At 37.3% G+C, this 26,930-nt stretch overlaps 1 protein-coding gene across 1 annotated transcript in view; it reads left to right on the top strand.

Annotated features, from left to right (window-relative positions):
- Positions 1-21,410, top strand: part of PLCL1 (phospholipase C like 1 (inactive)) — a 355,718-nt gene extending 334,308 nt beyond the window's left edge. The window contains exon 6 of the mRNA XM_060106925.1: positions 21,228-21,410. Within this exon, the coding sequence (XP_059962908.1) occupies positions 21,228-21,410 (183 nt within the window). The remainder of the gene's footprint in view (positions 1-21,227) is intronic.
- The last annotated feature ends 5,520 nt before the right edge of the window (positions 21,411-26,930 follow it).

The raw sequence follows: 26,930 nt of genomic DNA, 5'->3' as shown, positions 1-26,930 counted from the left end.
TTCTTGTACAGTATTCATCTTCACTTTCCCCCTGTGCTCCAGCCATGGCAATCCCTCTGCAATTCTCCAAATATCCCATGGGCATTCCTGCCTTCTGAGGTGATTTTGCTCAGTGGCTAATGTTTTGGATTTTTTTTCTTCAAGTTTCTCAGAAAATGAGGAAAGAGGGATAAATAAGGAGTAACATGATGTGCTGTCTCCGGGGATGGTCATGGGGGTTTCCCAAGGGGCCCTGTGGAGGGAGCCATACCTACCTTAGTGCTTCTCTCATTTGCATTTGGGTCCCAAACCTGAGGTGCTGACGTCCATGCTATACTATTAACAAGTTAAAAATGCTAGAACTGTCTCCTAAAAGATAGGCAAGTGAGGGAAACTGGTTTTAGCTAGTATGGTGTGTGTGTGTGTGTGTGTGTTTAACCCCTTTGTACACTGGTAGTTGTAAAACTAATCTTTCCCCTCCCCTTTCCTGTGTTATTTCTGGTGTTAGTGGGTGTTTCGGGTACAGCAGGATGGGAGAGGGGCAAAGAGAAGTATCTGTGAAGGGGTGGGCCTTTCCACCTGCCTTTCAACCTACATAATTTGCTTATTGTGAATATTCATAAATGCGTAATGATAACATTTCCTGAATGCTAAATCATGCTAATAACCCCTATCAAGTAGAGGAAAGATCTTTATGTCTTAGAACAATCAACAAATTATTTAAACCTGAGAGCTTTACATCATATTAGATTAAGTTATGTATGTTAAAATTCTCCAAACAGCAAGTATAAAGATACTGCCTTATACATAAAAGAGGCATTGATATTTTAACCTATTTATTGTTATGTAAAACAAATTTATTGGACATTTTAGAATTAGTTTTTTCTCCTTTCACCAAATTGAGAAAGCAAGTAGCCAGATTTTTTTTTCTTTTTCTTTTTCTTTTTTTTTGTCTTTGAAGAGGTATGACTATTCAGATTTTGCTGGAAAAGATATTTTCCATCTAAAAATGCTTGCGTATACCGGTTGGTGATACATGGATTTTTTTTTATGACATTGTAAGTTTTCAGAATTTATTTGAGGTCTCTCTTACATACTTAGAATGATTGAGGTGCAAATCTACGTGGAAGCAGAGGAATTAACTAAATGGTGTTAGAAGGTGGTTTCTAACCATTGGAACACAAGCTTTTTGTGGACAGACCGGAGCTCCCTATCTAAGCCCAAAACAGGGGCGCCACCTGGTGGACAATGTGAGAACTTCATTTTCTGGGGGTAGTTATAAATACATAGATCATGTGCAATCCCTGCTTTTTTACTTTTGAGTTTAGGTAGATTTACTTATATATTTAAATTAGTATGCTTTGCATGTTTAATTGCTGGGTAACTTTCCCACTTCATACAAATAAAAGGCTCTGATATAAGGAGAAGGAACATTAAGATACCATGAAGATCAAGTGAGAACAACAATCAGTCCAAGAAGTAGAGGCTTTTAGTTATTCCATTTCATGTTTTGTCTTTTTGCTTTCACAATTCATTGTTCAGCTTAACCGTGTTTATACATAGAAAATGGCTTTTATAAATACTTTCAGCTCCCCTCCAGCTACTTTACTTCCTATCTCTCTCTTCGCCTACACTGCCAAGCTTCTTAACAAGGTTGTTTACACTTGCTGTGTGTACTTCCTTACCTCCCATGCACTCCTTAGCCCCTTACACTCCATTAAATTGTTCTCATCAGAGTCACCAGTCACCTTCTTGTCACGAAATCTTGTGGATGTGTTTCAGCTTTTGTCTCCCTCGACTACTTGGGAACGTTCTACATGGCTGATCACTCCCTCCTGGCATCACCGCTTCCCTGGATTTGGGGGACATCTTCTGGACATTCCTGGCCTTTCTCTTACATATCTGGCTTTTTCTTCTCAGCAGTTTTTGCAGGTTACCCCTCCTCTACTCTTCTGTTAAATTCTGGTGTTTCTTAGGGTTCTAGCCTAGGCTCTCTTCTCTTCCTCCGTCCTCTCTTTCTGGGTCATCCTGTCCACGCTAATGTTTTCTATTGCCCCCTCTATGCTGGTGAATCCCACATGTATATCTTTGGTCCAAGTGTGTCCTCCTACCCCTCAATGACCTCCACTCCCCACACATCCCTCCCAAGGACCCACCCGGCATTGCACTCTGGGGGTCTCTCAGCCACAGCGAGGCCAGTCTCAAACTGTGCTCATCTCCACCCCCATCTCCTGCCTGCCCTCCACGACACCTCTGCTAACCCTACTTGAATGAACGAATGATAACTCAGAGCAATCCAAGCAAGAATCCTGGGGTTATCCTTGATTATTTTTCCTAAACCTCCATCTCTAAGCAATTACCAAGTATCGCTGGGTCAGGCTCCTACATATCTCCCTAAGAGATCTCCATCCCCATAGCTATGGCCTTAGTTATTTATCCTCTGGTTAGTGAAAGATCTTTCCTTCTCCGTATACCCTTGCCCCCCTCCGAAGCACAGCAGCTTGGTGACCTTTCTAAACGTAAGTCTGGTCATGGCCATTCTGCCCACTTAAAGCCCTTCCAGTGTTTCCCATGGCTCGTCCTGCAAACTTCTTAACTTCGCCTGCGGAGCCCTTTGTGACCTCCTCCCGTCCAGCTTCGCCTCTCATCACCTTCCTCTTTCAGGCACAGCCCCAGACACACCGAACTTTTTCCTCAGTGGCACCAGTTAGGCTGTCATGCTGAGCAGTTATACAGGCCTTCCCTTCTGCTGGCACCCCTGCTTCCCGGGAGCCTTCATTCACACTCTGCATTGGGCACTTCACCGCAGGTGCCAGGCCTTCAGGATACCTCTTCTGATGTGGCGCCTTCTCCTGCCCCTCCCGCCTCATCAAGGTTCAGATCTTTGCCACGTGTTTTCCACAGCACCCTGTTCTTCCCCTAACATAACACTTTCATTGCTTCTTTATCTCTTTCCCACTAGACAGTCTCTCTTACTTAAAATAATGAGGTAATGAATTTTAACACGGCCATTTTAAATCGAGCCCTAATTAATAAATGATAGACATTGGGTATATAAAGTGAACTCAGAGAACATCTCATCCAGTCCCCTTGTTTAATAGAAAAGGAAACAGGAGTTAATGATAGTCCCAAGGTCACACAGCCAATTCATAATTTGTTAAGTGTCTTTGCACTGCAGACATCAGCCACAGTCCCTGTCCTTTCTATTTGATGGATTCTGGTTTTCTCTACAAGAAGCTTAGAAAGCCTTAGCTGGGATGAAAGCATGGTTTAAACTCTGTTTTGGTAGACTTTGGGGTTTTTTTTTTTGCCTGAGTTATAGGGAACAGGGACTCATTTAGGCTTTTTTCGGGTGAGACTATAAATGACAATGCAAGCAACGCATCTCCTGGGAAGAAGGGAAGCCACAGACTCACAGAACCTCCGGCTAGAAGATCATGACAGATCAAGGAGGCTTTAAGGCACTGTGTTATCTTTTCCTCTCTCAGGAGCAAGAATTCAGAATTTTCACTCTAGTGCTGTAGCCTTAAGTTCAGCTCTCTGCTCTCTCTTTCTTCCATCTGTTTCCTAGCATCTCTTTTTGTGAGCAGCTAAGGCTTTTGAATTTCCCAGGCTCACTTTCTGAGAGAGTTCATCTGATTGGTTTGACTAATTGGTGTCATTGCTGCCTGGAGTCATAGGTCACTGGCCCCCATTGAGTGGCCACTCTTGGGCCAGTGTGATGTTTGGTTTAACCAGTTGTGGCTGGGGAGATGAGTTTTTAAAGCACAGAGCAAAGCCATCCCAGCTCAGGCTCAGCCTGACACTGTTTTCTTTAGCAGGGGTCTGTGGACTTGGACAGGGTCATGCAAGGCTTGGCAAATGGTGTTCTGGATCTTTTACATGGGGATAATTTAAAGTTCCTCTAAAAATGTGGAGTTTTTTGGTTTGCATAGCTAAGGCCTAAAAAACTACCAGCTACTGAAATATTGGAATTGAAGTTTCTGATAGTCTGATTTTCACAGTCATCTATTCTAGAAAGAAATCTGAGGCCTGCCTAGGAAGAGCAGCATGACATTCACAAAATTGAATGGGTTTGGTGAATGTACGGTGAGTTTTTCCAGGCGTATATATTTATAAAGTTGATTTAAAAATAAGAATATAAGAGTGATGGTATTTGACATTCAGAAGAAATGTTTTGACAAGTGTATGTGTATGTGATGATTTAGTGGTGCGTATTCCACTAAGTGTACAGGAGTGAAGCTGAGGTAATAAATGTATGTCTTTCAAGGAAGTGGTACTTATTGCTGTGAACTTGCTGTTGAGTTTCCATGTGCACTCACCTGTCACTCGTGCTTTTGCTCTAACTCACATAGCTGGATCATTATTTCCAAAGATGCTAGGAACGTGTGAAACTTGAATGGATTCTGGACTTTTAAATAAGCTGTAAAAGTTGTTTTGGGACATTTGAGCAGTTTAATATGCACCGCAGTCAGATGAAATTACTGAATGAATGCCAGCTTTGCTGGGGGCAGTGATAATAAAGTGGTTACTTAGAATGTCCTTATTTTCATGATACACCTACTGAGGTATTCAGGATGATGTCTACACAGACAGATGGATAGCAGTAGATAAGTTGATTAAGCCAACATGACACAATATGGAAATTTGGATGCTATTATTTTAACTTTTGAGCAGCATAATTTTAAAAACAAACATATAAAGCATGAGGAAAATGTGTGGCTAATAGTTTGGTGTTGTGGATGGCTTGAGTTTGAGATCTGAAACTTGAGCAAGTCTCACATTAGGGAAAGCAGGTCTTGACATTTCCTTGGAGTAACGGTAGTCTAGTCTTTTACCAAATGCCCTACTGGATTTGGGCCACCAACAGTGAATACCTCATAATGACTAAATCTCTAAACAGTCACTGTGGAGGGAGCTGAGTTGGCTGCTGCTTGATTTAACTGTTAATAAAAGTAGCCCATTTCATTTAATAGCTGCCTGACCCTCATTAAAAAAAAAAAAAAAAGTGGAGAGTACAAGGCAGTTGCCCCTTTGACAATGTCTTGCTAATAGCTATTTGGCCATTGCAACCGACACTGAAACTAGAAGTCACACCAGGGTAAATGGGTGTCCATAGAGCCACTGAGTAGGGTAGTTCTGCACATGCCATGATGCACTCCTAAAGGGGACAGTTTCAGTCTTTTTAAGAGCATTATGATTTGGCAGAGAATAAAGAATAAATGTCCGGGCTTCCCTGGTGGCTCAGTGGTTGAGAGTCCGCCTGCCGATGCAGGGGACATGGGCTCGTGCCCCGGTCCGGGAGGATCCCACATGCCGCGGAGCGGCTGGGCCTGTGAGCCATGGCCGCCGAACCTGCGCATCTGGAGCCTGTGCTCCGCAATGGGAGAGGCCACAACAGTGAGAGGCTCGCGTACCGGAAAAAAAAAAAAAAGAAAAAAAAGAATAAATGTCCTTGGTGAAAGGACATGTCTAGACCAGATGCAGTACGTCTGTCATTGGGCTGCAGGGAATGCTATGCGCATAGAAGACAGTGTGAAAGGAGCCCCTGGAGTTGTGCAACACAGGGCCAGATGTCACAAGAAACCCCTTGCTTACTGAAAGTCTCAGCGCTGCGGCCGTTAAGCAGCTGAAGCCATTTTGTGATCAGTTCACCCTGATGTTGGATCTTTGTTATTGCATCTACACTCTTATTCTGGCATTTTTGCAGATTTATTTTTTGGGTGAATCAAGTAGCCAATAATTTAGGCAATGCAATCAGTAATTTCTTAAAGTGAAACCTTACCAAGTAAATTCCAGAATGGATTTTTTAAAATATCCTTCTACTATTAGTAACTAGTAACTAATATTAGTAACTATCTCTATAGCCTTTGTCTGCTCTGGGGTTTAAGGCATCCTACATCCTTCAAGCCATTGTAAATAATCTTTTTGAAATGGAAATAGCACGAGTTGGTGAAGCAGAGGTTTTTATAGAAGCTTGTTCTGCGTGTGGCTTGTGGCACTCAAGATAGTTGTATGAAGTTGGATCTCAGGGTCATTCATTACACAAGGAAAGTTACTTTGAGATGCTAGAACTTTTAAACAATATATTTTTTGTGATGATGACCATCTACTACCAAAGTTTCATCTGAAGTGCAATTAATTACCTTTGTCACCTTGCTAAAGGTTGATATCACTCTTCTGTCCTTTCTTATTAGATCTGTTGACATAGAGGCAGATGATCACAATAAAGGGAAGGAAAGAGCAGAGGGCAGGGAAATCAACAGGCAGTGACTTATTGTTTTATTGAATGCTCTTTTGTCAAAATGCCTGCAAGAGAATTCTCAGGATACCAGTATCACCACACACACCTAAATTCACAAAGCTTTCTGCAGTTGAATCATATTTTTAACATTTAGCTCGGGGTTTTCTATTATTCAGCTCACTGGTGTTGAAGCAATTTTGTTGACATTTTCTGTAAGTGGATTAAGCTCACAGCCATTTGCCCAAAGCAGATAGATGGCTTCTTAAACAGAGTACCCTGGCAGAAATCTATCTTATAGTATCTTCAGAAATATAACAGTGCTGTCACAAAAGATAATGTTTGTCATTAATTTCTTTTGGTGACAGATGATTTCAGTTCATTTTTAATTTCTCATCTGGCTTAAATGAAACAGCTGTTTAAAACTTTTTATTCCAATAGTGAGCAATGCTTCTGTGTTTTACACTGAACAGTGTTGTAACTTCTAAATTACAAATAAGAAAGTAGACTTTTGGAGGGGGGAAGATTACACGTTCTGGGGTTTCCCAAGGAAAGTTCCCACATCAGTGCAATTGTTACTCTTTTTATTTTAAACATTATGAGATTTTTCATAGGGTTAATGGGTGATCAATCCTGAATTTTATTCTCAGTAATGGTTTATTCCCCCTGACTTTACCAACTTGTCTTTTTTAAGCTTCAAAGTGCTTATGTTTCCTCACAGTTTAGAAGGTAAAATAGAGTAGAAATCTATAACATTACTGATATTGATATATATATATATATATATATATATATATATATATATATATATATATATAATGTTACTGATAGTGAAACATTACATTTACTGAAAGCTTTACATTTTCTGTTTATAAAATAATAGTAATAGCTAATAATCATTAGAGTTTACCATGTATGCCAGGCATTGTTCTAAATGATTCACATGTATTATCTCTCTTAATCTTGCTTTTAAACCTAGAGATGGGTACAATTATCATAGCCATTTTATAGGTGAGGAAACTGAGGCATCGAATGACCTTGCCCAAGGTCAAAAAGCTAACACTTGGTGGATTTGAACCCCAGTAGTCTGATTGTGCAGGTCATACTATATGTTCACCTGTAGAATAGCAGTATGGTTACAGTTCAAAGCCTCTAGGACAAATTGTTTTTATATGACAGAAATGTGGAATCCTTAGAATCAGATATATTCCTTCATCACTCCTGGAGTTCTGGTTCTGCTCTCAACTTGTGTGTACTATCCTGGGCAGCCATCTTATGTGGGTGACTTTTAGGGTTCATGAGTACTGCAAGGAGAATCAGCATCCTGGGGATCTGAGAACTAACTGATGAGTTTTTACGTTGTAGCATTTTTCAAAAAGGTTTGACATAAATACACTACCATGTGTAAAATAGATAGCTAGTGGGAACCTGCTGTATAGCACAGGGAGCTCAGCTTGGTGCTCTGTGATGACCTAGATGGGTGGCATGGGGAGTGGGGTGGGAGGGAGGTCCAAGAGAGAGGGGATATAGGTATACATATAGCTGCTTCACTTCATTGTACAGCAGAAACTAACACACCATTGTAAAGCAATTATACTCCAAAAAAAAAAAGTTCAGCTGGTACTTGTAATGGATTGATTCATTTATAATCTTATTTTTTGGACCTGATCTATTAGCGCTTATGATGAGGTCTTTAAAATGAAAACCAGTCATCTTCTCCACACTTTCCCTAATCATGAATCTTCTATCATTGCTTTTGTATGGCAGTCTTCTGAAAATTTGGCTCAGATTAAAATTATTAAATTATTCCAAACTCTGTACCCATATTGAAGGCAAAGGTCAGACATCAAAGTATGAGCACAAAAGTAGTATTTATGTGAGTCTATCAAAGCATTTTTGAGGGTCTATCAAAGCATTTTTCTTTTTAAAACCAAATAAGTCTTAAGCTATATTTTTCTTCTCTACATTTCTAAGACCTATTAGATGACATGAGCAATATAGCATATAATGCACCTAAACGCAAAGAAAAATAATGCAGTGAAGAAAAAGCATTGTTGGTCTGGGAAGCAGGCGTTACTAGTTATTTCCTTCACACTTATTTTCTGTGTGAACTTGGGCAATATATTTATTAGCTATCTTGAGTCCATTTCTTCATCTATATATTTATGAAAATATTATAGCTGTACTTCAAAAATTTGAAATAATTACTAAGAACTCTTACTTAGCAGAACAAAATGATACTGTCACTAAGTTAAACTTTATTGAGTATTTTCCACTTTCAGTGGTTTTTCCCAAGTATAAATTTCAAGGAAACAAAGTAAATTCTAAGTAAATAAAATATGAGGAAAAATGGGATATATTAGACTATTTTGGTACTGTGTCATAGAGGCAGTATCCTTCCAGAACACTCTCCCATACTCTCTATATCTGTATCTGTAAGACTGTAGAAGGATTGAGGACTCAAGGTGAGCATCAAAAGATCCTTACATCGTATTTCGCTGACTGTAAGATGAAGAAGCCTCTCCACCTTTCAAATTGTTGTTCAGTTGTCACTTTTATGAGGAAGGCTTGACTGATCCCCTAGAATACCCGTTCTCACAGCATCACATTCCTTTCCTTTAAGCACACAGCACAACTTGCGATTAGACATAACTTTCTTTTTGTGATTTTTTAAATTTTTGCCTGTGTCCCTCACTAGACTTAAGTTTTATGTGGGCAGGAGGGGATCTGTGCTCACCATGTTATCCCCAGAGTGTAGCCTGATGGTTCTTAATGGGCACAGTACTGACCCCTAGAGGGTGTTTTGGAACATTGTAGAGGTGACTGGGGGCGATTCTCCTGCCATTTAGTGGGACTGGCCAGGAATGCTGGCTGTCCTGCACTGTGCAGGATGGTGCAACATAATGAAGAACTGCCCTATGTCCTGCAAGACTTTCTCAAGTCCTGCTTGACTACACCCTCTAAAATACAAATCAGACTACTTTTGTAAATGATGTTGATTTAACAAGAAGTTATGTGAAAGGCCCAGTACATGAGGAAAAGGTAGTTAATGAGAGGGAAGCCTAAATGAATAAAGACATTGTTTCCAAATTATTGAATAATGTATTTGCTCTGGGCATTCTGTCCACCTGATTGTATAATTGCTATACAGTAATACTGGAACAAACTGAAGTGAGATATTCGTTTTAATATGAAACTTTATTATTGATAATCCATGATAAGCATCCCACAGTATCCTGCAAAGTAGAAGCTGATATTGTCAACCACAAGGAAAATGTCCTTTGAGGTACTTTTGAAGATTTGGCAAATTTGGTGGGGTGTATGGACTTTACTTACTTCCTCACTTGTGGGATTATCAGACTTTTTCTCCATGGTGAGGCTCTGTACTCGTATTGACATATTATCCCTATCTTAATTAAGGTTATTTCCTTCCTTCTTTTATTGTATGTAAATAAGTCTGGTCAGTTGCCATTATTTGTTTTTATACTAGTGTCTTTGTAGTACATCTGCATTGTCATTTTCCTGTATCTTGTGTGTGTGGAAAGGCATCTGATTTTATCTCTCTTTTAAATTTAAATGAATTCATATTAAGTAAGTACAGGCATTTGTCTACTTCATTATGGTTTCTTGTGTGCCTGCCTGGGCATTTACATATTGAAATACATATTATTTTATTTTAAATGACCATTCTAATTTCTCCTTATATTATAGCTAGGATACTACATTTACTTAATTTTTAATAATGTATATAACTAGGTTATATTATTTATGACTTTCATTTTAGAATACTAAAGGAAGCCTTACAAAATATTTGTTTTAAAGGATCTTGGTTTTGATAGGGTTGACAACCACAGGTGAAGACAAAGTCTGGCATATGGTAGATGTTTAATAAATATTTGCTTGATGTATTGATAGATGAATAAGACAAAAATGAAGACCCAAGTCCTAATTGATAGCTAACAAAGACCACCAGTGTTCCTAAATCAAAGGGAGAAAGCCGTTCATATATACATAGCTTAGAACAGGATACAATAGAGACAATGAGTGGGAATTGGAGACATTAAATTCCATACTTCTTTTTATGATCTGGTCAACAAAAGCATCTCAACGTAATAGGTTTTATTGATGAATTCAGGTGTTACCCATCAATACTACCTGTCATCAGCACTGTTGTTACTTGATTATTATTAATTTTGTATTATTATTATATTATTATTTTTCAGCTTTATTGAGATATAATTGACATATAACATTATGTAAATTTAAGGTGTACAAGGTGATGATTTGATATATGTATATATTATGAGATGGTTACCGCAATAAGGCTAGTTAACAAATCCATTACCTCATGTAGTTACGTTTTTTTTAATGGTGAGAACTTTTAAGATCTACTCTCTTAGCAACTTTCAAGTATACAAAAGAGTATTGTTAACTATAGTCACCATGCCGTATATTAGATATCCAGAACTTATTCATCTTGTTACTGGAAGCTTGTACCCATTTACCACCTTCACCCATTTCCCCCAACCCCCCCACACCTGGCAACTACCAATCTACTCTGTGTTTCTATTAATTTGGTTTTTTGAGATTCCACATATAGTCTTTTTCTGTGTGCTTGTCTCACTTAGTATAATGCCCTCAAAATTTACCTATGTTGTTGAAAATGGTAGGATTAACTTCTTTCTCATGGCTGAATAATATTCCTTTTTACACACACACACACACACACACACACACACATATATATATATATTTATATAAAACATCTCCATATATATATATTACATCTTCTTTATCCATTCATTAGTTTGATGGACACTAAGATTATTTCCATGTTTTGGCTATTGTAAATAATGCTGCATTAAACATGGGGGTGCAGGTCTCTCTTTGAGATCCTAATTTCATTTCCTTTGGATATATTCCCAGAAGTGGAATTGCTGGATCATATAGTAGTTCTATTTTTAATTTTGGGGGGAACCTCCACACTGTTTTTGTATATGACCATACCAATTTACATTACCACCAACAATGTGCAAGGGTTCCCTTTTCTCCACATCCTTGTCAATGCTTATTACCTCTTGTCTTTTTGGTAAAACCCATTCTAACAGGGGTGAGGTGATATTTCATTGTGGTTTTGATGTTGATATTGAGCACATTTTCATGTACCTGTTGTCCATTTGTATATCTTCTTTGGAAAAATGTCTATTCATATCTTTGCCAATTTTTTAGTCACATTGTTTTTTGCTATTGAGTTGCTATATATTTTGAGTTACTACATGCATATTGAGGTCCTTATGTATTTTAGATATTAACCTCTTATCAGATATACGGTTTGCAAATATTTTCTCCAGTTCCATAGGTTGCCTTTTCATCTCCTTCTTTGTTTCTTTTGCTGTGAAGAAGCTTTTTAGTTTGTTGTAGTCCCACTTGTTTATTTTTGCTTTTTTTTTTTTTTGCTTGTGCTTTTGGTGTTATATTAAAAAAATCATTGCCAAGATCAATGTCAAGTTTTTTTCCTATTTTTTGCTAGTAATTTTATGATTTCAGGTCTTACAATTTAAGTCTTTAATCCATTTTGAGTTAATTTTTGTGAATGGTGTAATATAAGGCTGCAATTTATGCTTTTGTATGTGAATACCCAGTTTTCCTAGCACCATTTATTGAAAAGGCTATCTTTTCCCCATTGAATATTCTTGGCTCCCTTGTCAAATATTAGTTGACCATATATGTATGTGTTTATTTCTAGACTCTTAATTTTGTTCTATTGGTCTACATGTCTGTTTTTACACCAGTACCATACTGTTTTTTTTTTGTTTTTTTTTTTTGTTTTTTTTTTGTGGTACGCGGGCCTCTCACTATCACGGCCTCTCCCGTTGCGGAGCACAGGCTCCGGACGTGCAGGCCCAGCAGCCACGGCTCACGGGCCCAGCCACTCTGTGGCATGCGGGATCCTCCTGGACCGGGGCACGAACCCGCATCCCCTGCATTGGCAGGCAGACTCTCAACCACTGCACCACCAGGGAAGCCCTACCATACTGTTTTGGTTAGTTTTGTAATACAGTTTGAAATCAGGATGTATGATGCCTCCAACTTTGTTCTTCTCTCTCAGGATTGCTTTGGCAATCTGGGGTCTTTTGTTGTTCCATACAAATTTTAGGATTGTTTTTCTTTTCTTGTGAAAAATGCCATTGGAGTTTTGATAGGGATTGCACTGAATCTATGGATGACTTTGGGTAGTATGAACATCTTAATATTAATTCTGATCCACGAACATGGGATATCTTCCCATTTATTTGTGTTTAATTTCTTTCATCAGTGCCTTGTAATTTTCAGTGTACAGATCTCTCACCTCCTATGTTAATTTATTCCTAAGTATTTTATTATTTTTGGTGCTAATGTAAATGTGATTGTTTTATTTATTTCTTTTCCTGATAGTTTGTTATTAGTGTATAGAAACACAACTGATTTTTTTTTGTATGTTGCTTTTTTATCCTGCAACTTTACTGTATTCATTTATTAGTTCTAACAGGTTTTTTTTTTTTGATGGAGTGTTTAGGGTTTTCTATATATAAGTTGGGTCATCATTTTACTTCTTCTTGTCTAGTTTGGATATCTTTTATTTATTTTTCTTGCCTAATTCCTCTGGCTAGGACTTCCAGTACTATGCTGAATAGAAATAGTGAGAGTGGGCACTCTTATGGCACTCTTGTCTTGTTACTGATCTTAGAGGAAAAGCTTTCAACCTTTCACTGTCGAGTGTGGTGTTACCTGTGGGCTTGTCATATATGTCCTTTTTTATGTTGGGCTACATTCCTTATATACTCACTTTGTTGAGAGTTTTTTTTTTTTTTTTTTTTTTCTTTTTGCGGTATGTGGGCCTCTCACTGTTGTGGCCTCTCCCGTTGCGGAGCACAGGCTCCGGATGCGCAGGCCCAGCGGCCATGGCTCACGGGCCCAGCCGCTCCGCGGCATATGGGATCCTCCCAGACCGGGGCACGAACCCGTATCCCCTGCATCGGCAGGCGGACTCTTAACCACTGCGCCACCAGGGAGACCCTGTTGAGAGTTTTTATCATAAAAAGATGTTGAATTTTGTCAAATGCTTTTTATGCAACTATTGAAATGATCATACAATTTTTATATTTCATTCTGTTAAAGTGATGCAATTATATTATTATTAGTGATTAGTATTTAAATACTATTAAACTACTTTATTTACATATAGTATTATACACACACACACACACACAGGGACACAATAATGGTCTCCTTTATATTAAAAACTATTTTTAAAAAACATGGTTAATACAAAGGCTTTCTGCTTAAGATGTGGTTAATTACCATTTTGAAGTAAATAGTGTCCTTCATTCCTTCAACACTCAAGTCAGTCAAGATTTCCTGATGAGAAAGGTATTGTAACAAAGCAGGATGTTATTTGAGAAAGACTTGTGGAAAAAGAAAATCTTATTTGTCAGGTCTTATAACATATGCTTTCAAATTTAACTCTCAAACATAATTTTCATTATGTTGAATTTTAATAGAGTATGACTTCATATTTTTTTAGAGCCTTTTGTATGGCTGTGCTTATTAAACATGTCATTCTGCTTTATTCTATAATGTTATGTGGTCTTGTTGGCATTGAATTATTCTTAAAATTTCTTTGAAGTATCTTCTACATTTTGTAAATTATTCTTCCTCCAGATCTAGATTCTCAGATATTAAAAATATTTACTTATGTTCTCTTTCCATAATCTTCAGAGATATCTGATTAATTGGAGTTTCTGACCAATACTAAAATGTATCAGTCATAAAACTAACTTTAAAAACTTAACTTTATAAAGGGTATAAAATCTAATGGCTCATGTAAACATGTCCAGTGTAATTCACTTTTTGTTCCTATAAAAATGAAATAGTTTAATTGAATTATGTAATAAATATTTGAAAAGTAGTGTTTTTTCCTTTGTTTTGAGTTCAGAAGAAGAGTAACATAAAAAACTCCAATAAGTCAATACTCTTAGACCAGAACTGCTCTCAACTATTCATCCATATTTCTTGAAAGTTCATAGAGTAAAAATTCAACTTCTTAAGTGGTGAGTAAAATACAGTTGAAATATTTGGTGGACAAGGTCTTGAAAAATAATAAATCTGAGTTTTAATAACTTTATGCAATGAAAACTTCTATTTTTGTGCAATTGAGGTATTTTGTACATAATTTCCCTAATGGCTACATCTTTGTGCCTGTAACTCTTGCTAACATGTTGTATACATCCCCTACAAAACTAGGCTTTCATTCTGGAGAGCAAGAATCCCAGGCCATCTTTGCATAGTTTTACCCAATATTCCAGTAATGTAACATCAAGAGAAATGTATCTGTCATAACATCAACACATTTTTGATTTGCTATTTTAATTTCTCAAATGAAGGACATTGTAATAGTTGTTTCTACCTCTTTGGAGCAAAACATTTACCCCCTTTAGAAAATACAGAGATTCCCCAAAAGCATGCTTCTTGAACTGTTAATATGGTGGTAGTACACAGCCCTCTACAACATGGTCATGTCCACCAAATGGAGCTGGAACAAATAAAGAGGTGCTAATACTACCATGCTGTCTGTGGTGGACTTTTGTTGCAGTATTATCCAGGGGTGGCTCTAGCTGTGGGTGTGGACACTCATATGGGAAGAATTTCAGGGGAATCACTCAGCCGTTGAGTGTGTGCTGAAAAATACCCATACACGCCTGCCCGGTGACAGAGCTGCATTTGTTTATACGCGTAGTTGTGTATATGTGAGGGCCTCTCCATTCCCAGAGTCTCAATTAGCTGCTTTAAATATTTGTGGTGTACTCTGAGACAACCCACACATTTCCTTCACACGTGACAAGGACACTAGTTATGATGTTTGACCACTCTTTCATACACTAATATCACAAGGGATAGGGCAGTTCATGGGAAAAATGGGTATTTTAAGAGCCATGGATGTCAATGTCTTTTGTAAGTTACTCTGCCAGATTGTAGCCAAAACTATTTTCAAACAATAGAAGGAAACTTCATTTCTTAGTAAGAACAGGAATAACACAAATTCTAAATGTCTTTTGATAGATTATAAAATATAGTTATTAAATAACTTACAAATATATAACTAATAGATAACTCACATTTAGAATTCTAGCCCCTTTTACGATTTTGATATAATGAGATAATATGTGCAAATTGGTTTACATTTAGTATATTAAGTGTTCAAAGTGTTAGCCTCTGTTTAGTGTTGTGATAGCATTATATTGTCAGTAATAATTTATTAGTAGTAATAAAAATTGTGGTGGTATGGTAGTATATCAGTCCCATTTACAATCTAATTGCATCAGACATTTCTTGATTTCTAGATGATTTATTTTAATTGCAATTTAATGACGTTGGAAGGATTTGGTTATGAATGCTTAATGTCTCCTTTTAAAAAAATTCATTAATCATTACTAATTTTTAGGTTAAAAAATCTCTGTAGTGGGCTTCCGTGGTGGCACAGTGGTTGAGAGTCCGCCTGCCAATGCAGGGGACACGGGTTCGTGCCCCAGTCCGGGAAGATCCCATGTGCCGCGGAGCGGCTGGGCCCGTGAGCCATGGCCACTGAGCCTGCGCGTCCGGAGCCTGTGCTCCGCAATGGGAGAGGCCACAACAGTGAGAGGCCCGCATACCGAAAAAAAAAAAAATCTATGTAATGATCTCTCTATGGTTTTCTATGATTCCAAGTGTTACTTTTTAAATGTGTTGGGATTTCCATGGACTGTGGCATTTGGAAGTCAAATAACTGTGGAGGCTGAATTGGTAGTCATTGCTGTTGATACTTTTGATAGTCCTGTTGTCCCATCAGCATAAGTCTGCCTGAGATGCCTTCTATTACTCTTAACTTTTCTTTGGATTAAAGCAGTCCTTCTCATTTTTTTCCCCCTGAAGCATCCCTAGTACCAGAGGAGAGAAACTAAAAATTCCCATGAGATTGCTAGTATATTGAAATGTTGGCAACAGCTTGACATTTCTTTCAAGTTGAGTATTCAGTGGTCAACTTGTCCATTAATTTTACATTCCAGGCCATAACAATCCCAGATTTATTTTCCCAGGAGATGTTACAATTTATATACCACCAAGTAAAATGAATTCTCTTGGGCTCCTCTCCTTTCTGCCTCTCTCCCAAGACCTCTGTTTGAGGAGAATTTCTGAGCCTATTCTTTAGAAATGCCCTGTTATATTACTCCTTAAATGCATACTACACACCAAAACCTTTAAGTGGCTTAGCTGATCTGAGTACCTAATGTGTCTTGTGGGAAGTGATACCTAGGACAGAGGCGTTTTGAGGGAGGGGATGTGGTATAAGCTGGCTAGTTAGGAGGAGTTTGAGAGGAAGTGTAACAGAGTAGAGAGAGGGATGCTAGTTGGTCAGCAGAAATCACTGCAAGCATGGTGGGAAAAAGTCAGCCCGGAAAAGGAATGCCAAGATGGGTTTGTTAACAATAAACTTCACCCTCTCTACAATTTTGCCTAGAATGAGTCTTTTCTACTTCTGCTAACTTAATCGAGAACACTCAAGGAGTTTAACCACAGAACAGAAAGATGACCTCTATGCCTCCTTCTTAAAAAAAATATTGAAAACAACAGTTTTACATCAGTGTTTCAGTGGAAACTCTTCATAATTTAGTCTTTCATTTTTTCTTCTTCTGTTAGTTAATAGCTTAACTTCTTTTCCAATTTTTTTCTGCCTGTATCGTGCACCCAGGGCGTGTTGTCTCCTGGTTATCAGGAGATGATGTCCTTTGTTTTTGTGCATTGGCACAAACTGTCTTCTCCAATTGGCCTTTGTTTTCTAGAGAGACTGACTTCTATTTACCAGAACTGACACAGTCTGACATTTAGGCCTGGATGCCAACTCTCAGAACCGATGAGCTGACATTCTGGCTGATTAATTAGATATGTTTTATAACCTGCTGCAGGAAAAGTGACGTGAGAACATTATTCATTAGTAGTATCAAGCCTGATATTTTTGCATGTTTTACTCCTCTCTTGCAATTAGGGAAGATGCCAATTTTGCTTTTTTTATGCTTTAAAAATGCCTGATGAAAATTTTAACACTAAAAGAAAAGGGAGCACTTAAAAGTAATACTCTGAAAATGAGTGTGGGTATAATCTGTTTATTAATAAAGTATTTTAAAAGGAATCTTTGCGTTTGTAAAAGCAGTAGCAATATACATATCTCTGTAAAAACAGACTCTTGTAGATGCATTTTAAACAAGTTAGTAAAATTTATATTAAAATATACACACTATCAAGATATTTATTTTAGTAATAGAGTATGTTAATTGCTTTTCATATCACCGTATAGCATAGTTTACTTGTGATTATTTAAATCACAAATAGCTTTTCTTTCTTTTTATTTTTTTAAACATCTTTATTGGAGTATAATTGCTTTACAATGGTGTGTTAGTTTCTGCTTTATAACAGAAGTTATAAAGTGAATCAGTTATACATATACATATGTCCCCATACCTCTTCCCTCCTGCGTCTCCCTCCCTCCCACACTCCCTATCCCACCCCTCTAGGTGGTCACAAAGCACTGAGCTGATCTCCCTGTGCTATGCGGCTGCTTCCCACTAGCTCTCTGTTTTACATTTGGTAGTGTATAAAGTCCATACCACTCTCTCACTTTGTCCCAGCTTACCCTTCCCCCTCCCTGTATCCTCAAGTCCATTCTCTAGTAGGTCTGTGTCTTTATTCCCATCTTGCCCCTAGGTTCTTCATGACCATTTAAAAAAATTTTTTTAGATTCCATATATATGTGTTAGCATATGGTATTTGTTTTTCTCTTTCTGACTTACTTCACTGTGTATGACACACTCTAGGTCCATCCACCTCACTACAAATAACTCAATTTCATTTTTTATGGCTGAGTAATATTCCATTGTATATATGTGCCACATCTTCTTTATCCATTCATCTGTCAATGGACACTGAGGTTGCTTCCATGTCCTGGCTATTGTAAATAGAGCTGCAATGAACATTTTGGTACATGACTCTTTTTGAGTTATGGTTTTCTCAGGGTATATACCCAGTAGTGGGGTTGCTGGGTCGTATGATAGTTCTATTTTTAGTTTTTAAACGAACCTCCATACTATTCTCCATAGTGGCTGTATCAATTTACATTCCCACCAACAGGGCAAGAGGGTTCCCTTTTCTCCACACCCCCTCCAGCATTTACTGTTTGTAGATTTTTTGACGATGGCCATTCTGACCAGTGTGAGATGATATCGCATTGTAGTTTTGATTTGCATTTCTCTAATGATTAATGATGTTGAGCATTCTTTCATGTGTTTGTTGGCAGTCTGTATATCTTCTTTGGAGAAATGTCTATTTAGGTCTTCTGCCCATTTTTGGATTGGGTTGTTTGTTTTTTGGATATTGAGCTGCATGAGCTGCTTGTAAATTTTGGAGATTAATCCTTTGTCAGTTGCTTCATTTGCAAATATTTTCTCCCATTCTGAGGGTTGTCTTTTCATCTTGTTTATGGTTTCCTTTGCTGTGCAAAAGCTTTTAAGTTTCATTAGGTCCCATTTGTTTATTTTTGTTTTTATTTCCAACAAATAGCTTTTCAACATTTTTTGTAATCTTTAAAACTGTGAGAAAGACAGAAGAATATTTTCATCATTTTTACAGGAGATAAAATAGCCCAGGGGGAAATTGTTGGAGCTAAAAGCAAAACTAAGATACTCTGACTTTTGTCCCTGCCAACGAATCTTGGTGCATCTTATCTTCCTGACTCTGTAGATCCCATCTCTAAGTTCTGTCCGACTGTGCCACCTGGTTAATGATTGCGTTTTTATCCATGTTGTTTCCATGGGTGACAATGACTGGGAGGCTTTACTGTGCTTTGTAGAGAGTGCACAGTTTGCCTTGAAGGGATGCCATATCATGTAGTGGTTACGACTACAGATTCTGGAGCCAACTGCTGGACTTTATTTTAACCCCAGCTCCACCACTTAGCAGCTGAGTGAGTATGGGAAGGAGGATCACTCTAGGCCTCTGTTTTCATTGTAAACTTAAAGTAAGAAAAGAGCCTATTTTGTCAGGATGTTGTGACAAATAATGAACATTTGTAAAGTATGAAGAAGAATGCCTGCGGAGAGTGATCACTTTCTATGCTGTATTATTATCATTATCACTTCAGAATTGCATTTTTCAAAGTGGATGTGACTTTTTTTTTTTTTGCGGTACGCAGGCCTCTCACTGTTGTGGCCTCTCCCTTTGCGGAGTACAGGCTCCGGACGCTCAGGCTCAGCGGCCATGGCTCACAGACCCAGCCGCTCCGTGGCATGTGGTATCTTCCCGGACCGGGGCACAAACGCACGTCCCCTGCATCGGCAGTTGGACTCTCAACCACTGCGCCACCTGGGAAGCCCGGATGTGACTTTTTTTAACGTCCAGAAGGGACTCATTATGCCTATACTCCCCAAGTTCTGCTTGTGTCGTGCATATTTTTCCCTTAGAAAGTCTATCTCTATCTGAAAGAATGTTCATTCTCTAGTCTTTAGTTTTAGTCTAAATTATAAACGTGGTGTGTGGAACAGGGCACTGAACCGAGAGGCAGAAGACCTGGGCTTAAGCCCCAGCTCAGTCATTAACCAGCTGTGACCTTGGGTCAATCATGTCACCTCATCAGGCTCAGCTTCTTTTCTCCTCATGAGAAGGCTAAACTATACAACTTCCAAGTCTACTTCTAAAATCCCAATCCATGATTGAAGTACTTGGGGGTAAGTTCACCTTAACAAAAGTACTAGGCAAAGTTGTACTTATTCATCCCGTATATTTAAAGGCTGTTGTTTGAAGGATTTTATGACATAAGATAGAATTGGCAAGTGCTTGTACAGATTTTGAAGAAAGAAATATTCCAAGGCATTTTTAATGCAATGCATTTTTAATTTTAGTGTTCTCATACACACTAAGGTAAAAGCTTTCATCAAATTAAAGAGATCAAACAGTGTATGATGAAGTACCTTGCATAAAATAAGTGACTTACCTTTTCTCGAAGTCTCTGCTTTGTAGAGGAACTCTCCAGCAGCTCGTGTAACCTCCAGTTTCAAGGTCACACTCTCAGGCATTGTCGTGAGAATGGAGGGGAGAGACGGAGCTCCTTCCTCTTTGTCTGTACACAACGGAAACATGTTCTGGCTTCCCCACACTTACTCCTTCAGCCCCTTGGGCTAATGTCAGCATATACACTTGATCATTATAACAATGACCTAATATAAGAAAAAAAATAATTGGAAAAGATCTTTCTCAGACTCTGATATAACTGACAACTGATGATTTCCTGCGATCCTCGTTTGCTTTTTTGTTTTGATTGACATAATAAGCCTCTGGAGCCTCTCTCCATCAGCCAGATGGGAACATTGTCCCCAGGATAATAGAAAAGACCATGGTTAAATAGGAACTTATCAAAAGGCAGGCTGCAGCGATGACCCAATATACTACAAACCAGCTTACCAAGCATAAGGGTGTGTGATTTACTTTACAGAGATTTGCTTTGTAAGCTCTTTTACACTGAGAAGCTGATTTAATTTTCAGTTCTTTGAGGAAGAGCTTCTTCCCTTGTTATCTCCCAAGCCTAGGAATGCTGGGCTGGGTGGGTTAGGAGTTACAGCAGTGTGTAGTCTCGAACCCTGGTGATGGAAGGGCTGATTGTCCTTGGTACGTTCAGAGAAGAGTCCCCAGATGGTGTTCCCTCCTACAGGAAATCTCGAGAGGCTGCCAGCAACTACAGAGACAATGAGGAAGGCTCAGGTTGAGGTCCTTGACTTAAAGAGCAAAGACCCACAATAATGCAAGAAAAGGATGTTGGAAAAGTGGGCTCTCCGGTCTGAGTCTGTTTCCTCCCTGGGCAACAGCATGAAGGATATAGAGTGAAGTCACTTAGGATCTGCCTGGCCCATAACATTCTTCTTTGGTGTCTATTTCTGCCTGTTTGTAGGGCCAAGGAGATCTGTTGAAGAATGCCAAGAATGAAGCTATAGAGAACATGAAGCAGATCCAGCTGGCGTGCTTGTCTTGTGGCCTTAGTAAAGCCCCCAGCAGTGGTGCCGAGGCCAAGAACAAGCGCAGCCTGGAGGCCATAGAGGAGAAGGAGAGCAGCGAGGAAAATGGGAAGCTGTGACCCTGAGTGGCAGCCACGCCTTCACCCAGCCTTCCTGCCAAAGACTCTGGTTTTTCCTTCTGGTTTTCTTTCTTTAAGCTTTTTAGAAGTTCACAAAAAGATGCCCTCTCTGGGGTATTGGACATAAACAGATATTTTCACAATGTCAGTATTTTAACGTAGTTAATTTATCTAAGTTAAAACCTTTAGTAGCCATGTTTTAAAATTCTGAGATGTGTGTACACACTCACGTATGGATGTGGGCGGAAGTGTGTGTATGTGTGTGTGTGTGTGAGAGAGTGAGCGAGAGACAGAGAGAGAGATATATATAGAGAGAGACAAAGAGGGAGAGAGAGAGGGAGCAAAAGAGAAAGACTGAGAGGTGAGGACGGGAGAGAGAGATTGAGATGCTGTTAAAATCTATTCTGTGTTGTGTTATTCATTTAGTAAGTTATTACTTTATCATTTTGGGACAAATTTGTTAATCTGAAATTCTAAAGAGCACTTAACTATAACCTGTTGCTGTGTTTAATTTTACTTCTCTACCTTTATCATTTAATTTGGAGATCATAACACAGCTTATAATTGAAGGAAGCCAAACTTATCATGCATAGATGTTTTAATAGATTATAGATTAGACAAATTCCTAAGAATCACAGTAGAAATAAAAGTGAATGAAGGATAAACAACTGATCAGAATTTCTGGGAAGATCAGCAAAGTCTTCAGTTAGTGAACTCTTTAAAATATTTATTAAATAAAATCAATTTTTAGAAAGTTTTCTGTAGTTGTTTACTTTTCAGTGGAAAAGCTGATCATAAGTGAATTTATACCCACTTATGTGGTACTCTGAAACACCATGAAAACTCTGTTGAAATTAGGATTTTGATGTGACAACGATATTCAGTTATGAAATTTCAAGGTTGTGATTTATAGGAAGGTCTCATTCTTCCTAACTGGGAATCTTAGCATTCATTTACTCTAACATACATGGGCAGCTAGGAGGTCTTGACTTTCATTGCATTTAATTGAGCACTAAATTTAAATTTAAAGACATTGTTCAAACAATATCATATCATCACCTTGAGCTGATATAAATTCTGTGAGTCAGATAACGTTGTGATGATTTAAGGACTAACCGATTACAAAGTATCTATGATATAATTTTAACACATGCAGAAAAACATACACACAAAAGAAGCAAATGACTAATTAGGGTACATTTATAATTGCATCCAGATCATTTTTACCCTAATATCTTCAGAAAGTACTTGAGTGTAATATGTTTGTTATCTCCAACAGAACTAAATGTTCTATGGTTATGAAATATATCTATTTAAAACATTGCTTTTATTTTGAAAAGCTTCTTAATTAATTTGGTTAACAAATATGCTAATTTGGGGGAACCTAGGGAAGATCATTGTTGAAATTTTGCAAATATAAACATCTTCTATAGCAACTGTGTTAAGTTATTTCTGACTTCTTAACACTATTATGTTTATGTTGCACATTACTGAGAGAGTAAAGATATGAAACAACACTTTTATTGTTCTCTTTTATTGTGAATTAATTGAAAAAGGAATGAAAATGAGTTACTATATAAAAAATATCTTACAGGGTATGATATTTCCATGGACCAGATATGATGATATTTCTCCCTAGGTTTAAAACTGGGCACTTGGGAAGACACATGAGCTCATTTGAAGGTAGGTTTCCAGTGGTACTACAATAGCCTGAAAAAATGTCTTTACCCTCCATTATACTTACCCTTCACAGTGGAAGGAATAGTGGAATGCAGATATCTAAGCCCCTTATGATGAAAAAGAGGTGATATAGACAGAAACAAAACCCTCCTTGCATTAGCCAGTTGGTTGGTTTCACCTGTGGACCTCTTCACTTCCCTGAGTACCACGTGGAGAAATTCATGTCTTTACAGAGAGGTGGGAAGAGAAGCTAAAGGGTGGCAAACTTTCAAAGAATATTTATTCATGTCTTTACTTGAGGGTCAAATCCAATCCTTGAGAGTGGCTTCTCTAGTTTATTCCATTTGTTCTGTGGCTCCACGCACACTTAGGCTCTAGTACCCAAATATTCTTGAGAACATGATATGATTCCACCTCATCTAATGCTCCTTCTGGTGTCAGCCACTCTCTGCTCCACTGCTCTGGGTATCCTTCGTAGGTAGGGATTGAGGTGTGGGGCAGAGAGGAGCTTTAGATTCTGAGAGTAGAGAAGTTGCCAGGGAAGAGGTCTTACCTCCTGATGGAATAGCAAAAACAAACATACAACCTTTTTTCATTATTATATTCTACAAGTGTCTGGTTTTTTTCCAAACTTGAACTTCTGTAGAAAAAACCCCCTTGTCTCCACTTAGCTTTTGACGATGCTAGGAAGGCAGGGTGGTAGATATTCATTCTATTTTTGTTTATTAATTTTTACATAACCCAGGGAATTCGAGGTGGTGATTGTAGGTATTATCACTGATATTTTGTAGGTGAGAAAGCCAAAGGCCACTGATGTAGTAAGTGGAAGAACTGATTTTGAATCCTGGTCTGTCCAAATTTTGTGCAAGAGTATTTATTCAATGATTTTGATGTTTAATTTAATTCTCAAAACTCTAAACTAAATTGTTAACTCTTTATTTTACAACCACAAATAAAAAAACTTCATCCTATTTTCTTATAATAAAATATTAATGATCAATATAAAAATGTGAAAATAGAAAAATATATAAAAAGTAAAAATCTCCCACTATTACATTTAGATTTATACCTCTTAGACCCTGTTTAGCATTTCTTAATACATATAAATGTGCTTTCATTTTTAACAAAAAATGAGATCATATTATATAAACTGCTTTGTAACAGGGTTTTTACAACAATAAAAACAATACATCATGGAGATCTTTTTATGTCAATAATATATATACGTACACTGGAGCTCTCAGCCTTTGAATTGAATCTGTCCATAAATGACATATTTTATTTGGTCACTGAATTTTTTCAAAAAATTCTAAACAATAGACAACTTTTAAACATGAGGAGATTTCACATAAAAACTTCAATTTTCTACTTCTTTTAAAATATTAGGTATACTGACAACACTAGACCCTCCCCCAGTTCTTACTTGGCATCAATTGATTTGAGTTGCCCTCTTCAAAAGGTGCATGTGCTATCCAGTTTGCCAAAGAGCCTCTTTACTGATTTATGTTACATCTTGCCCCTGTGGACATCTTAGGTGGTTATCCTTGATCCAAATCATTATTTATAATTATGACATAGTGTCTTTCTATATGGATTATCATGACATATTTAACCCATCTCCTATTGCTAGACTTTTCTTTCCTAACTTCTTGTTATATAAGCATTGCAGTAATGAAAATCCACTTTTGCAAAATTTCCATATCCCAAAGTCTTTAGGATGAATTTCTAGAAGTGGAATAATTGGTCAAAGAATAGATATATTTTTTAGGGATTTTGTGATACATTGCCATATAGTCTCTGGAAAACTTGTCCAATTTAATTTCCTACCATAAGTTTATGAAAGTGCTGAAATCTTGGTTAATACTAAATTTAATTTTTTTTAATTTTCATCTTTGCCAATCTAGTAGGTTAAAAATCTTATTTCTCTTTATCTTTATTCTCTAGTGAGATTGAACACATGTTAGTATGTTCATTGACTATAAATAATCTCATAGAGATTGTCTTTGTTTTCTGATCATTTTTGGGTGGGGTGGTAAATTTGTATCTTTCATTATTTATTTTTAAGAGGCATTTACTTAAGAATCTTAACCCTGTGTTTGTCATGTGTGTTGCTAATGTCTTTTGATGTATAGATCCCTAATTTAGTCCAAGTTCGTTTTTTTCCCTTTATGGTTAGTGTTAAGACATCTTTGCCCTGGATGTTCATGAAGATATTCTCTTATATTACCTGCTAGTAGCTTTCTTTTTTACTTTTCACATTTAAATTTACAAGTCCCCTAAAATTGATTTTTGTGTATAGCATAAGGTATAGGCCCAATTCCATCTTTTCCCAGCATGGATAATCAGTTGACCCAGTCCATTTATTTTAAAGACTGTCCTTTGTCCATGACTCCACAGTGCCACCCTTGTGAACAATGAAGCACCCATGTATGTGTGTGTGTCTCTTTATGGAATCTCTATTCAGTTCCATTAGTCTATGTCTGTCCTGGCAATATTACTGTACTGTCTTCATTGCTATAGTTTTATAATGTTTTGATATCAGAGAATGTGGGCTCCCACTTCTCTTCTTCAGAATTTTCTTGGTTATCTTTGGCTCTTTTATTTTTCATATGGACTGTAGAATCAGCTTGTCAATTTCCCTCAGGCATCTCCTGGAATTTTGGTTGGTATTACATTGAAAGTATGTATCATTTTGGGGAGTTCTGATAAATTACATTATTAATTGTTCCAATCCATTCATGTGGTATATTTCTCCATTTTTAAGACCTTATTTAATTTCTCTTAATACAATTTTATAGATTTCTGTGTAAAGGTTTTGCACATCTTTCATTAGATTTATTCCTAGGTATTTGATGTTTCTCTTGCTGTTAGAAATAGTAACATTTTAAAATTTAAATTTCCAAATTGCTTATTTGTGGTATATAGAAAATGCAATAGATTGTTTTGTGATGATCATGTATAAAGTAAACTTGCTAAACTCACTTGTTAATTCTAATTACCTCTGTATCATTTTGGATTTTATAGGTACATAATCATGTCATTTGAAAATAATGAGGATTTTTTTGTTTTTTTCTAATCCTTATACATTTTATTTATGTATTTTATTTGCTTTTCTTGCTTTGTTGAACTGGCTAAAGCCTTCAGTACAATATTCAATAGAAGTGTTGTTAGTGAACGTTCTTTCTCATTCCCAATCCATTCCCAATCTCAGGGGAAAGTTTCCAATATTTCATCATTAGTTATGATGCGTACTCTAGATTTTGGTAGATTTTATTGAGGAATTAAAAAAATTTTACATGTAACTTTTGCCATTTGTATAGAGATAAAACTATAAAACCCTTAGGAAAAATACAGGAGTAAATTTTGTGGTCTTGGGTTAAGGTCATGAATTTTAGGTGTGACACTAAAAAAAAAAAAAGAAAAGGACAAAAGAAGAATTAAGATTAGACTTCATCAAAATGAAAACTTCTGTACTTAAAAGGACACCTCAATAAAGTGAAAAGACAATCCACAGAATATTTGCAAATTACATATCTAATAAAGGCTGGGATCAGACTATAAAAAGAACTACTACAACGTAATAAAAAGACAACCCAATTTTTAAAATGGACAAAGGATCTGAATAGACATTTTTTCAAAGAAGATAGACAAAGATGCTTAGCATCATTAACTATCAGGAAAATTTAAATAAAAAACCACAGAGGGATACCATTTTACATCCACTAGGATAGCTATAATAGAAGAGGCAGATGATAACAAGTTTTAGTGAGGATGAAGAGAAGTTAGAACGATCATACACTGCTGGTGGAAATGTAAAATGGTGCAGCTGCTTTGGAAAAC

This window comes from Mesoplodon densirostris, chromosome 8, assembly GCF_025265405.1.
Source record: "Mesoplodon densirostris isolate mMesDen1 chromosome 8, mMesDen1 primary haplotype, whole genome shotgun sequence".
Classification (NCBI taxonomy): Eukaryota; Metazoa; Chordata; class Mammalia; order Artiodactyla; family Ziphiidae; genus Mesoplodon; species Mesoplodon densirostris.
The sequence above is the reverse complement of the archived record's forward strand: the minus strand, read 5'-3'. Positions and strand labels throughout refer to the sequence as shown.